The sequence below is a fragment of the Camelina sativa genome, chromosome 6 (genome assembly GCF_000633955.1).
Source record: "Camelina sativa cultivar DH55 chromosome 6, Cs, whole genome shotgun sequence".
Taxonomy (NCBI): Eukaryota; Viridiplantae; Streptophyta; class Magnoliopsida; order Brassicales; family Brassicaceae; genus Camelina; species Camelina sativa.
The window spans coordinates 10,691,529-10,705,647 of record NC_025690.1 but is presented as its reverse complement, the minus strand read 5'-3'; the positions used below and the strand labels follow the sequence as shown (position 1 = coordinate 10,705,647).

General features: G+C 36.2%; 5 protein-coding genes across 6 annotated transcripts in view; 3 read left to right on the top strand and 2 right to left on the bottom strand.

Moving 5' to 3' along the window:
- LOC104790845 (protein UPSTREAM OF FLC-like) overlaps window positions 1-1,497 on the bottom strand; it is a 2,127-nt gene extending 630 nt beyond the window's left edge. The window contains exons 1-3 of the mRNA XM_010516634.2: window positions 979-1,497; window positions 828-897; window positions 14-739 (exon numbers count right to left, since the gene is read on the bottom strand). Coding sequence (XP_010514936.1) covers window positions 14-739; window positions 828-897; window positions 979-1,171 — 989 coding nt within the window. The 5' untranslated portion in view covers window positions 1,172-1,497. The remainder of the gene's footprint in view (window positions 1-13; window positions 740-827; window positions 898-978) is intronic.
- Window positions 2,251-4,954, top strand: LOC104790844 (histidine--tRNA ligase, chloroplastic/mitochondrial). Of its 2 annotated transcripts, none has more exons than XM_010516633.2 (10): window positions 2,251-2,600; window positions 2,705-2,800; window positions 2,922-3,010; window positions 3,148-3,277; window positions 3,380-3,472; window positions 3,648-3,722; window positions 3,867-3,984; window positions 4,064-4,206; window positions 4,286-4,361; window positions 4,514-4,758. In XM_010516633.2, exons 1-10 carry the CDS (start codon window positions 2,295-2,297, stop codon window positions 4,645-4,647), a joined length of 1,260 nt encoding a protein of 419 aa, XP_010514935.1. In that variant the 5' UTR covers window positions 2,251-2,294; the 3' UTR covers window positions 4,648-4,758. The 2 variants fall into 2 exon arrangements, with proteins under 2 accessions (XP_010514935.1, XP_010514934.1); XM_010516632.2 differs by having other exon boundaries at window positions 2,255-2,600; window positions 4,286-4,414; window positions 4,514-4,954.
- LOC104790843 (zinc finger protein ZAT8-like) lies at window positions 6,862-7,590 on the top strand. The gene has a single exon (XM_010516631.2). The coding sequence runs from the start codon at window positions 6,952-6,954 to the stop codon at window positions 7,450-7,452; it is 501 nt and encodes a 166-aa protein (XP_010514933.1). The 5' UTR covers window positions 6,862-6,951; the 3' UTR covers window positions 7,453-7,590.
- On the top strand, window positions 9,052-9,762 carry LOC104790842 (zinc finger protein ZAT8-like). Its single transcript, XM_010516630.2, has one exon. It carries the CDS (start codon window positions 9,189-9,191, stop codon window positions 9,732-9,734), a length of 546 nt encoding a protein of 181 aa, XP_010514932.1. The 5' UTR covers window positions 9,052-9,188; the 3' UTR covers window positions 9,735-9,762.
- LOC104790841 (ras-related protein RABE1c) lies at window positions 10,195-12,721 on the bottom strand. The gene is given in 10 exon segments (XM_010516628.2): window positions 10,195-10,476; window positions 10,479-10,523; window positions 10,624-10,716; window positions 10,804-10,866; window positions 10,961-11,058; window positions 11,163-11,228; window positions 11,750-11,850; window positions 11,966-12,038; window positions 12,272-12,349; window positions 12,486-12,721. Coding segments are annotated over 9 exon segments (672 nt in total). The 5' UTR covers window positions 12,345-12,349; window positions 12,486-12,721; the 3' UTR covers window positions 10,195-10,416.

Genomic DNA, 14,119 nt, shown 5'->3' with positions numbered 1-14,119 from the left:
TGTCGGCATTTACCTATCAGTATTGCAAGAAGAAGACCTCATCAAAGCAGCAACAAGTTCCTTCTTATTACTCTCATCAATCAAGCTACCACTAAAATACTCTTTCTCTTCCAATTTCACCCTTCCAAACCTCCTTAATTCCTTCTCTGCCCTCTCGAGCCTATAACTCCCTGTCCCTCGTTCCACCGTACTCCTCCTCGTGCTCCCATTCATTAGCATAGTCGTCGGCCCACATTTCCTAAACGACATCGCACCGCACGATATCAGCTGCATCAGAACAGCCGACGGCCGCATCTTCTCTACCGTCCGATCTTCTTGACGCAATCCTAACCGTCCATCTGCTTTCATCAATGATTCTAAGGTCTCCGGACTCGAATCTGACTGTGGAGGTGAAGTAATCTCTTCTCTGCTCAGCTCAGTGATCTCATTCACTTCATCCACCTCTTTCGCTATATGTTTCCTCCGCCGCCGGTGGTCGTCCGTCTGAGTGGAAGCATCCGTCGCGAGCATACGACTTGACGAATCAGCGGAGGCTTTGTAGACTTTGTACTGATCAATAGAGCTCCAAGACTGGTTACGTCGGTGAGTGACGACGGCGGAGAAGTTAGATTCTTTACCGGAGTTGTTGTTATCAAGGTCGAGAATTTGAGAGCCTTTGAGTACATATTCTTGACCATGAACGGGGAAAATGAAATCGTCTTCTGATAAATCGTGCCATACGAACCCGTTCTTGTATGTTCTGAGATTAGAAAACAGAGTATAAATAACAAAAAAATTTGAGAAAGACTTAAAGATCCGACGGTGGAGTGATGAAGTGAGATTTTTACCGTTTTGAGGACCAAGAGTAGAGACAAACCATTCCTTTGCCTCGTAAATCGTTCAATCGATTGATCACATCTGAAGATCGAAACTTTATGAAACCAAAAACAGAGCAAAAAAATAAAACAGAGCAAAAACAGAGATGAGAGTTTTTACTACCTTTGAGATAGAGACCGTTGTGAGAAGAGAGAGGTACTTCGATGAAGTGTGGGTGATCAAGTTGGCCAGTACGGCTGAGATAGTAAACGACGGAGACTTTGGGTTTTGAGTCTAACTTGTGGTGATTCATTCTGCTTGGAACCATGATGAAGTTGTCTTGTGTTGTTGTTGCTCTTGAATTCATCAACGCCATTTATGTTGTTTTGGTGTATGTTGGAGCTTTATTGGGTTTGTTCTTCTGCTTCACAAAGTGAAGAAGTAGAGGAAATAATGTTGAAGACGAGTTTGAATGTATTAAAGAGAGAGACACAAAATGAGAGAGATCTGAGAATGAGAGACAAAACAGCAAATACGACTTTTTGTTTCTATCTTTGTCTTTTTTTCATGACCGGCGCTTACTTCTATGATATAAAATGTAATCATTCGTGCAATATTACTATCTGACACAATGTCGAGTTTTTCAAAAATTTAAACATAATTGAAAGTTTCTGTTTTTTTTTTTCTTTGTTAGCAATCATCGAAAACGTTGTAAGCTTATGTAAATTGCGTTCCAAAATCATAATGAAATTGTGGTGGTACTGTAAAGTAATTTGAAAATGTTTCTTCGTACGTGAATATAGGAGGCAAGTAGTCAACAAAGTTATACTAATTGAGAATTCAAATATTTAAGAGTTGTGAGTAAGTGAGTCCACTCAGAGTCATACCCTCACCTAACTTTGACTACATGTCTAAACACGAGAGCCACGAGTGGAGCCCATTGCAACGTGTTCATAGTTTCACATGCCATTAAGAAAAGAAAGTGTTATAATTTACCTCAAGTTTTCAATTTCTCTTTATGTAGAATTATGATAAATAACATCTCTCGGCCTAATATTTGTATGTTTGAAACAAACAAACAAAAAAAAAACTCTCTTCATTCAAACGATTTGTTTTTTTTTTCATTTTTTTTTTGTTGACAAATGTAAAATTTTTGTTGTTTTCTTTCTCTTCAGTTCACGGACGATTTATGTGGCCCCTGATAAGATTTGAGAGATTTGATGATTTGGTCAATATCGACTAAAACGTTTTTTTTGTAGTCACTTGCATGATCAAACATTTCACATTTCGTACCATTAATGATTCTGGTCAGTGGTCACCGTCATTTTGTTATCCTCATAATCAATCTAAATCAGAGAGGAAATGAACTGAACCAAACTGATTGGGCTTTAACGGGATATGAATTGAGCCCATTAGAGGCCCGTTCGTTCATCTTGTTATCTCTTTTCTTCTGCTTATTCTATCTCTCTCACTCAGCTGCTGCAATCGAAAAGAGAGAGATGCGAGGAGCAATTCATATGATCGTGACGACGCGATTGAGCTCGAGCTTGAGGCCAATTCTTCTTGACTTCGTTTCTATTTGTTCGCCTCCTCGCAACTTCTCTATCCCTAGGCGTTTAATCTGTGCCGCCGCGACCAAGGCCAATGGAGGAGGAGGAGGCAGGTCAGGTTCGATTGTGGCTCCTCCGTTGTTGACTCAAGACGAAGACTTTCAGAAGATCGATGTCAACCCACCTAAAGGAACTCGTGATTTCCCTCCTGAAGATATGCGTCTCCGCAATTGGCTCTTCAACCACTTCAAAGAGGTCAGAGATGATGAAACTCTACTTTTGTTCATTTTGTGTTTCTGCAAATTTGAATACTTTGTTCACTCTGTATTCAATGTTTGACACTTTTAATCTCTTTGAAGGTCTCACGGTTATTTGGGTATGAGGAAGTAGATTTTCCAGTACTGGAGACGGAGGCATTGTTCCTCAGAAAAGCAGGGGAAGAGATTAGAGACCAAGTTACTATTTCCACCTTTATCTTTAGTTTAGGACCAGTTCAATAACCTCTGTTTATGTAGAATTGTTAGAAGAACTTAGTTCCTTGGCTTGAACTCTTTGCAACCTTGTTGTTATATGTAGCTTTACTGCTTTGAAGATAGGGGAAATCGCCGTGTAGCATTGAGGCCTGAGCTTACACCTTCTTTAGCCAGGCTTGTCATACAGAAAGGGTAATATACCCCACAAGCCTAATATAATTTTTCCATGAAATTTTTCAAAAGGACATATTTATTTATTTATTTTGCTTGTAAATTGTATCCAGGTATGGATGTGAGAAATGTTGATTACCATATTCTTTTTGGTCCAGAAAATCAGTTTCCCTTCCATTGAAGTGGTTTGCTGTTGGGCAGTGTTGGCGATATGAGAGGATGACTAGAGGAAGGCGACGTGAGCATTACCAATGGAATATGGATATTATTGGTGTGCCTCAAGTAACTGTATGTTTCTCTCAACTCACAACTTCACACAATCACTTTAAGGCCTTCGAGTTTCTTGCTATATTAACCTCACTTGTGTTTCCCTCAAACCTTTTCTTTTAGGCTGAAGCAGAACTAATTTCATCTATAGTCACCTTCTTCAAGCGTATTGGAATCACTGCATCAGATGTGGGTTTTAAGGTTTCAAGCCGCAAGGTATTTTTGCTTATTTTTCTCATTCGATGTGGATTATATGATCGTCTTGTTTCTTGGTTTTCCCTCAAGATACAGAACCAAGGAATTTACTTGCAATGGCTGATTGTTGTGCACGATCTGCAGCATCTGAATATCTACAGTAGCTATCATTTCCCATAACTTCTTTCTTGTACAGGTTTTACAAGAATTGCTAACAAAATATGGTGTAACAGAAGACATGTTTGGAAGAGTTTGTATCATTATAGACAAGGTTAGTGGTCTAAACATCAATATACTACTTTGAAATCTAGGCTACTTCATCTACTGATATCAATAAAATACTCCAGCTTTACGAATGTTTCTGCTACTGCTGATTTTGCCACCCTACTTTTTTTTTATGTTGCATGCTACATAGATAGAAAAGATTCCAATTGATGAAATAAAAAAGGAACTTGGGTTCACGGGAATATCAGAAGATGCTATTGAACAGTTGCTGCAAGTGCTTTCTGTGAAGTCTTTGGATGATTTGGAAGGTATGTCCTTTCATTATATCTAGTGAGTCCCTTTCTTCGAAACTCGCTGCTGATAAGAACCTCTAATTTGTATAAGCAGATATACTTGGTGGAGCAGGAGAAGCCATTGCAGATTTGAAACAACTCTTCTCACTTGCTGAAAAGTTTGGTTATTCAGAATGGATACAGTTTGATGCATCTGTTGTTCGCGGTCTTGCTTATTACACTGGTATCGTCTTTGAGGTTAGATTTTATGACATAATCTTCTCCATACTTTGTCCATAGTTTTGTGATAACAACTGATAGAAATGTTTTGTGACAGGGATTTGATCGAAAAGGGAAGCTGCGAGCTATATGTGGTGGTGGGAGATATGACAGATTACTCTCTACTTATGGAGGTGATGACATTCCTGCCTGTGGTTTTGGTTTCGGCGATGCTGTAATTGTTGAAGTAATTTAAACTTGTTGGTCATTAAGTTTCTATTACCCGCACTGAAAAGTTGTGCGTCTCTGAATATCTCTGGTTCTTATTTCCCACCCTTGTATGTAGTTGCTCAAGGAGAAGGATTTGTTACCAGAACTGGGACAAGAAGTAGAGAACATTGTATGTGCTTTGGACAAAGATCTCCAAGGAGCTGCAGCCACCGTTGCAACTGCTCTCAGAGACAAAGGCCAAACGGTTGATTTGGTATTGGAGAGTAAACCGCTGAAGTGGGTGTTCAAGAGGGCAGCTCGGGTAAATGCAAGAAGGCTGGTTCTGGTTGGGAAGACAGAGTGGGAAGATGGTTCGGTCAGTGTGAAGGTGTTGTCTTCAGGTGAACAGTTCCAAGTCAAACTCAGTGACTTAGAGTAGTATCTAAGGCTATTTATTAACTTGAACCATATTGTTTCATTGTCCTTACTCCTTTACATTCTTAAAAGCAATTGAGTTGAGATTGGATCTTCTATCTGATCGTGGAAGTTTTTATCAAGAATCTTATATTCATGGATCTTGAATATACTTTTTCATTACGATAAATATGATTACAAAATATACCTTTTGACTACATTACGTGATTAGTTGGAAAATGGTTCTGAAACTTACAATGAAATTGGGCGAGAGAGACAAAAGAAAATGAGAAGTGATCCTGCAAAAGTGCAAACTGTCTATTATGTAGTTAAACTATATAGTAAAAGGACTAAATCATTCAAATCTCTTAATCGTCAAAGTAGATCTAATACTATTGAATAGGGATTCCAATTATAGATCGAATATAATGTTTAAAAATCTAAATATCTTATAATGCTATCAGGTAAGAGTAAGATGCTTGTACAATTCTTAGGTGTAGTAAAATTCAACAATCAAGTGGTTTATATTGATGATCTTACATAGATATTAAGCTTAATTTATACATTGGTTTTCTACTGGAGTATGAATATGAGAGAGAAATTTTAGTGGGATATAAACTTGGTGAAAAAGAGACATGTTAGTTTGTGTATTCTAAGAAGAAACCGCGTTGGAATATATCGAATATGTCGCAATCACATCACTCTCTCCTTTTCTTAATTTCTTCTGTTTTGCTTCAAAACATTTCTCTCTAGTTTCCGTACAACCCACCACTTTCACACTTTTTTTTTTTTAATTCATAATTCTCATCTTTCCGAGAAACACACGCACACCTCTATTTGTACCTCATGTACGTTACTGTGAGAAAGAAAAAAAACTTAGATTGAATGAGAATATGAGATGACGATCTGAATAAGTTGACGCGTGCATTCCATTATTTATATGTGGTTTAGAAGTTGATAGGAATTAGGATATATGGTATCCAACCAAATTATGAACGAATAAAAATATCAATCATATATATGGAGATGTAAACATAACAACATATATCAAGTTGTAGGTAGTTTCGTTGTCTTAACTAGATCACAGGATGGTCCCGGCCATAAGAAGATCTGACTACACAAGCCCGAGTTTCAAATCTTCTTGAAAAATACAAAATAACAACTCATAAGAAAACGCCAAATAGGGGGTGATCTAGTGGTTTCAAGTCCTTTCAATGAAATGAGGTTGAACCTAGAGACCCCTAGCTAGTTCGATTTGTTCTCCGAATTACTGTTATTTATCCGTTCTGAGTACCCATGAACCTAGAGACCCCTAGCAGCCAAGCCGGCAATAAAAATGAAGGAATTCAGCATGTTCATCCCCTTGTCCGATTCTTGCCTTGTTGACGTTCCTCCGTTAGCTAATTTTTTTTACTTTAGAATAGTTTTGCTTCAAATCTTTAGATACTATTACAAGTATATAATTAAAAAGTAAAAAAAAGAAAATATCCTTAACATTAAAACTAAAACAAAGAAAAGTATATAAAAATGAATAATATATGATGAGTAGATAAGTTAAACGAATAAATATTGACCATCCAACCAAGAAAATTCTAGTTGTATATATATATCTAGACTGTGTATGGATAAGTAGCGTAGTAAATTCATTTGCTCAATCCATGACGACGAAGCTTATAGTTGAAGAGTAAACTTATTTTTAGATAAGAGAAACTTCGAAGACCCAAAGAAAAAGAAAAAAATAAAATAATAAATTAATAACTTGTTCTTCTAGACGACAAATATTGTATTTGTGTAAAGGAACGCACCAAGAACATTCCTTTTTCTTAACTTACGTATAACGACTTATTCCATTTTGTTCCGAGTCAGTCTCCTAAAGTGTTAACGCGGTGACGCAACTCGTGACGCGGTGACAATGATTTCTCCGTTTCTATACACCTCAGCTTACTTACGCAGCAAGACACAATAGGGTCTTTTCGTCATTTAACAGAATGATCATATTTTACTAACCTATATGTTTATTTATAAATGGGAATACATCTCAATCACAGAACATACAAGTGCCATTATAAATAGGACTACTCATCACACAACAACACACACAAACAAAAAGAAAGATCCCAAACAAAAACCTTAGAAGGAAGTCACTTAGTCAAATTCAAAATGGTTGCGAGAAGTGAGGAGATTGAGAAAATGAACGATACGGCGGCTAGATGTCTGATGTTGTTACCGAGAGTTGGAGAATACGGCGGAGGAGAGAAACGCGTTTACAGATGCAAGACTTGTCTCAAAGAGTTCTCGACGTTCCAAGCTTTGGGAGGTCACCGTGCAAGCCACAAGAAACTCATTAACAGTGAAGATCCATCACTTCTAGGATCTTTGTCCAATAAAAAGACTAAAGCGGCGATGACGTCTCATCCTTGTCCGATATGTGGCGTGAATTTTCCAATGGGACAAGCTCTTGGTGGTCACATGAGGAGGCATAGGAACGAGAAAGCCTCAGGCACGTCGTTGGTTACACGATCTTTCTTGCCAGAGGCGACTACGGTGACGACTTTGAAGAAGTGTAGTAGTGGGAAGAGAGTGGCCTGTTTGGATTTGGACTTAGATTCGATGGATAGTTTGGTTAATTGGAAATTGGAGTTGGGTAGAACGATCTATTGATTTCTTGTTCTTTTCTTCGTATTCGTTAGGTTTCTAGTTTCATCTTGTAGTACTCTTTGTTGGATCCATTTATAGTACCCATCGATGTGAATATTATCTTGATATATACTATCCGAGATTTCTTTTACTGTTTGCTAATTTTTTTGGTTTCCTTAAATTATACCCTTGAAGGTTAAATTGAGCTATGAATGGTTTAAGTAGTGTTGAAACTATAATGTATTATCTATTGTGGTCAAAACTAGAACAAGAAGAACCCATGTAAGAAGAAGGAGCAGAGACGAGACTGAGCTAACAGTACTAGATCTCTTAATTTGATGTTTGTTAACACAAACCTCAACAGACTTCACACTAACCTTCTTAATCAACTAGTTTTCTCTTAGTTGCTTCTTCAACTTTCTTGTTTTTTCAAGCTTGTTGTTCTTCTTCAGTTCCAACTGTTCTTTAAGTTGAACTTAGTTAATCTTCAAGTTTGGATCATAATCTCACACTATGTCGTATATATATTGAGATTTTAGTTCTGGCTTCATAAGGGTTTTTTTTTTTTTTTTGGTCACCCATTATCTTAAGAGTAATATATTACAGAGAAATATCATTCAAATCCGTTATCGTCAAACTACAGTACAGATCATCATTGAATCATTTCATTGGTATTCTAATATGGGTCGTCGAATATAAATAATGAAGTTTATAATTAAACAGCCAAACTAGCACATATAAATAATCAAATTGTATATATTGATAATTCAAATATTTATATTCATTGAATATATATTTTTATATGGATATTACGCTATATAGACATGCTAATCTATAAATGTTTATCTACGGGGAGATGAATATGAGAGATACAACTTTGTAATTTAAAACCCTTGGAAGAGATATGTTATGTGTGTGTGTGTGCTAATGAAGGAACCGCGTGGAAGTGTATAAAAAAAATGTCGCAATCACATCACTCTCTCCTTTTCTTAATTTCTTCTCTTTTGCTTCTGAACGTTTCTCTCTAGTTTCCGTACAACCATTGATTTTCACATTTTTTATTCGTCCCATTCTCTACTTGTTCTTTCAAAAACTCAAGTCTTGAGTTCTACTGATCATTGCAAGTAAACCAGACGTCGGATCAGAATATCTCTGACTATAAATAAATGATATCCAAACATGTATCTATTAGTAAATGATTTAAATGAATAATAAACAAAATATATTGATTATATATCCACTCTACATGCATGTACTCTTGACTGAATATGGGATAAGTTAGATTTTTTTTTCTTTACTTCTTTACAGTGAATATGGATAAGTTGCTAAGTAGATTTGCACAATCCACAATTCCACATCTAGAAGATTTCTTTATAATTATACCCAAAAAAAAAAAAGGGACAAAAACCTTTATGGCGGCTTATATGAATAAAACTATTAGATATTAATAAATAATTAGAACTTGGTCTTTGAATAAATAATTTATTTTCTTATCAAACGATTTATTTCCATTTATCAGAGTATCCAAAGTATTAATTAACATAAACACCACTTACACTAACTTACGCACCAAGTCACGAAGGGGTACTTTCGTCACTTTTCATTACGTCTCTTCCTTAAGTAAACCCTATAAATATGCGGAGTGTATCCCAGAAACACGCACGAGACACACAAACTTAACACCGACACTAGAAAGAAAACAAAAAACGAAAGAAAACCCTAGAAGAGCGTCACTAAACTCGATTCAAGACTTCGAAACCATGGTTGCGACTAGAGAGAATCTTGATCCGACGATGGATAAAGCGGCGGCGAACTGTCTGATGTTGTTATCGAGAGTTGGTGGCGGCGGTGGTGGTGAAGGAACAGCTTTAAAAGAGAAACGAGTTTTCAGATGCAAGACTTGTAAGCGAGAGTTCTCTTCGTTCCAAGCTTTAGGAGGTCACCGTGCGAGCCACAATAAACCCACTAACAACGGTGACGTTACGTCGATTCCTGGATCACCTAAGAAGAAGACGCCGACTAAAACGACGACGACGATTCATATTTGTCCGATTTGTGGTTTGGATTTTCCGATGGGACAAGCACTTGGTGGTCACATGAGGAAGCATAGGAACGAGAAAGAAAAAGCCTCAAACAACGAGTTGGTTACGCGATCTTTCTTGCCGGAGAACGCAACGCTTACGACGACGACTTTGAAGAAATCGAGTAGTAGTGGGAAGAGAGTTGCGTGTTTGGATTTCGCCGACTTAGCTGCGGTGGAGACTTTGGTCAATACGAATTTGGAGTTGGGTAGAACGATGTATTGACACAATTTCGTATCCGTTAGGGTTTTGTCAGTTTTATAGATTAACAAACATATTGCGTAGAGCTTTTACATGGTTTAATTAGTCTTCTGATGTTTTTGTTTTATCCTTACAGATCGATGTGAATACAGTTCTATATACTATCACAAGATTTGTATTCTTGTTTCCTAAAATTTTTGGTTTCACGTTTTATTAAAAGTTTTGGATTCACGTTTTATGAATGATTTAACTGGTGTCACTACAGTATAAGTGTGATCATGCTTAGTTACTGTGTTGCAACTAAAATATGATAAGTTTCGTGATCTCTGGATTGAAGAACCTAACACAAGTTATATGTTTATTTTCTCTTTATATGTTTGTATTTTGAGTAAATCAATGGTTGTGTTTCCCTTAGAAGTGTTGTTTCAAGACTTGATAAGAGTGAAAGCAAGAGAAACATAAGAACAGAGAGGATAATATAGAGGAAAGTGATGACCAACATAACAATTCAGTCACCTTCATAAAAAAAAAAAAATCAGTAACAGAAAAGAAAAATACAAGTTTCGATTAAACCTTCGTACAAATGAGAAGGACAATTTAAGAACGAATCAGAAGTGTTGGAATAAAACAAAAATTACAGAAGCACCCAACGATATATCTTAGTTTTTTTTCTCACTTCACCTCAAACTTTTTTTCGACTTAAACTTCACTTTTTAAGACTTTCAACTTCTAAGTTCCACAGCATGCAGACTTCTGTGTTGCCTGCCCGGCTCCAGCTGCCTGGTCTGTTTGGCTAATCTTGATAGTTGCAGGCTGCAATTGAGGACAGACACATGAAACAAATATGTTTCAGATAGTTGCACGAGTAAAAGCGCAAAGATGTAGAAAGAGAAGAGAGAGAGATGTAACAAACCTCTGCCCTCGAGTCGGTGTCTGAAAGCCTCTGCTTAATGTCCCTCCCTATTGAGAAGAAAACTTCTTCCACGTTTAGGTTTGTCTTGGCACTCTGCGACAACATATATATAGCTAGATGTGTAAGCAATGTATACACTACCTATCTAGTTTCGATGATTGAGAGCATTGTTAGACTTACTGTTTCGAAGAACTTGATTCCGTACTCATCAGCAAGAGCCTGACCCTTTGCTGTAGGTACTGCCTGAAAATTGTGACAGAACCAAGAAGCTATTATTATCAGGATCAGCCGTGAATAATGAACAGGGATAGAGCCATAGAGGTTGTGTGATTCATACCCTCTTGCTTTCATCCATGTCAGCCTTGTTCCCTACCAAGATCTTGTTAACATTATCTGAAGCATGCTGTTCGATATTACGAATCCAGTTCCTAATGTCTGCAATTACGTTAAGAATCTTCTGTGTAAAAGAGATGACCATTATAGTTTAAGGAGTTTTATAGAAACCAGTAAGTGAAAAGACTTGATGGAGGGAGTTTTACTGTTGAAGGATGACTCGTCTGTGACATCATACACCAGCAAAATGCCCATAGCCCCGCGGTAATAAGCTGTGAAAATGCAAGAGAAAAAGAATCTTCAAACTGGTGTAACGGAAACAGATCAATATTAACTGCCAAAATATCCCAACAACACCAACTATACAATACCTACGAAAGGAATCAGCTAAAGAAAGCAAATCAGTAAAGTGACATTGCACAAATACATCTCCTTTACCTATAAGTGGCTATCTAACACTACATATTAGGTGTTTGTCGTCAATCTCATCTCGACAATCTTTCTAACTTGACTTGAGAATGCTAAATACAGAGCTCATCAAACAGAGTTTATACAAAAAGATGGAAGTATAAAGTTCTGAAGTAGCCCAACAACATGAACTATACAAGACCTAGAAAAGTAATCAGCCAAACAAAGCAAATCAGTCAAGCGGCATTGCAAAAATACATTCCCTCTACAAGAGATCACAGCACATATAAATGGCTATTTAAGAACTATAAAAACTAGGTGTTCATTTCCTTGAGAATCTATCGAATTTGATTCATAATAAGATGATTCAGCAAACAAAACTCACCAGTAGTGATAGTCCGAAACCGTTCTTGACCAGCAGTGTCCCAAATCTGAAGCTTGATACGTTTGCCATCAAGCTCAATCGTTCTTATCTTAAAGTCAATGCTACACATCACGTCAAAAAAAAACAAAAAGACTCTGTAAGTAAAACGTCAAGGAACAAAATCAAAACACACATCACTGAATTCAAATTTATCCCATAAACCGAGAGAACACAAACCCAATGGTGGTAATGAAGCTAGTGGTGAAAGATCCATCAGAGAAACGTAGAAGAAGACAACTTTTGCCAACACCTACAAGAAAAAAAGAAAAAAAAACAAACCATTACGTTACAGAGAGATCTCTAAAATACAAAGACCGATCAAATCTGTATCACCAAGTCCACACAACGATCTCATCACAAACCAACAAAATCAAAATCATCACAGTGAGTAGATCGATTTTAACAATAAAAAAAACGAATCGATGCAGGAAAAGTTCAACGGATCCACCACGATCGAAGAGGTTTTCAGATCAACGAACGTACCGCTATCTCCAATCAGAAGAAGCTTAATGAGATAATCGTAATCAGCTCTGGCTCTAGCAGGTGGAGCAGCCATTGAATCTAAAGGAAACCAAAAAAAAAACAACTCAAAGATCAAAATCTGTATATCTTAGTTTCATCGAAATCGAATTAGATCAAACAAAAAAAAGAGGAAGAAATCGAATGAATCGGCTGCGTAATGGAGAAGACCACGTACCGGAGAGGGAGAGAGAGAGAAGATGAAGATACCGATGTAATCGGAGAGGAGCGAAGGTTATGGCGGACGGCTAAAATGCGCCAGTCCTGATTTAGCTTTTTCAGATATTTCCCTCCCGGCTTCTTCTATTTTACTTCGTCCTCTACTTCTTCGTCTTCGTGTGCACGATAGGATACACTGCGCACGTTAGAAATTGGAACCGAAGGAGAGAGTGTGCGCACAAAAAGAGAGAGAGAGAGAAGAGATACTTTGGGGAGAGGGCCTATAGAAGGCACGAAGCCTTATGGGCCTTTTGTTAATTACTTTATATCCAAATCAATTAGCTGGACTGAAACAAGAATATAATAATCTGATAAATTGTCAATAATAATAATAATAATAATTTGATAAATCATTTTTATAAAAATATTATCTCTAAAAAAAAAACTTATTTTAATTTTAAAATGGTCTATTGTATTACTTTTATATTAGCTATAAATACTTTTCTAGGAAGCTGTAAAAACTAATCACATTAGATTAAATTGTACTTCTATCTATCTTAATAGAGATATAACCTAAATACATTATTCTTAGAATTTTCTTTTGCATTTGTAATGTATTATTCACTATTGTTCCTACCAAAAGAAAAAAATGTATTCACTATTGTTTTCAACTTACACTTGATAGTTTTGAATTCTAGTTATATTATTTTTCTATGACGAAGAAAAAGTCTCGATGAATTAATTGTTTTATGATATTGTGAGTAGTACATAGTATAAAACAAAGAGGGAGTTATTGATTCTATGATTTTAATGGATTTGGAAATCCAGACAAAAGTCATGTGTTATTCAATCATTGATTTTAAAATACTTATCAAAATGATGTGTTATTGGTTATATGATTTACAAATACTTGTTAAAATCTCATGTTATTCATTCAATGATTTGTTTTTGGATTTCAAAATCCACGTTATGTTTTAGATGGATTTGAATGAATTTGAAAGTGTAAAATATAAGGATTCAAATCCAAGGATAAAACATGTTATTTCAAAATCCATGTGTTTTGATTTCTAGAATTTAAAATTTCATATGGATTTAGAAATCACCTCTCCAATCTCTAAGTATATTCAACCATTTACTTTCAGTTTGATATGTCAATAGTAAACTAGAATGGTGAGAGAGGCACCGACTTTCATAGAGAAATTAAGTTTTTTTTCTTAGAAAGGTTTATGTCATTATGTGTCATGGAGAGAGGTGATAATGAGTCAACTCCATATTGTTACCACCCTTTATATAATAGATGATTATTCATATAGTTTAAAGGTTTAAATTATATTCCGGAACTAATTCATTCATTGTAAAGTTCAAGTGAGCATATTTTGGATTATAAAGTTTTTTTGGAAGATAGGAACTCAAATTTTGGAGCTCATCTTATTGCAAAGAGTGTAACAAGAGAGGATCACCGTCAATCTTATGTAGCAACTGGTTCCCTTGTTGGCTTCACAAACTTTTTGTAGATGATATGGCTAGAATCTTAGGTTAGATTTAGCTGGTTAGCTGGGTTGATTGCCTTTGATCATTTTTGTAAAAAACTTATATCATCATTCATCCATCAATATAATCATTCAGTGAAAAAAAAAAAAAAAAAAAAAAAAA

What these genes read in the sequence shown, in the direction of transcription:
- LOC104790843 (XM_010516631.2), top strand. Translation starts at nt 6,952, where the DNA reads ATGGTTGCGAGAAGTGAGGAGATTGAGAAAATGAACGATACGGCGGCT.
- LOC104790842 (XM_010516630.2), top strand. Translation starts at nt 9,189, where the DNA reads ATGGTTGCGACTAGAGAGAATCTTGATCCGACGATGGATAAAGCGGCG.
- LOC104790844 (XM_010516632.2), top strand. Translation starts at nt 2,295, where the DNA reads ATGCGAGGAGCAATTCATATGATCGTGACGACGCGATTGAGCTCGAGC. An exon ending in TCTTCAACCACTTCAAAGAG is followed by an intron (nt 2,601 to 2,704) that starts GTCAGAGATGAT and finishes ATCTCTTTGAAG; the next exon opens with GTCTCACGGTTATTTGGGTA. An exon ending in TTGGTGTGCCTCAAGTAACT is followed by an intron (nt 3,278 to 3,379) that starts GTATGTTTCTCT and finishes CTTTTCTTTTAG; the next exon opens with GCTGAAGCAGAACTAATTTC.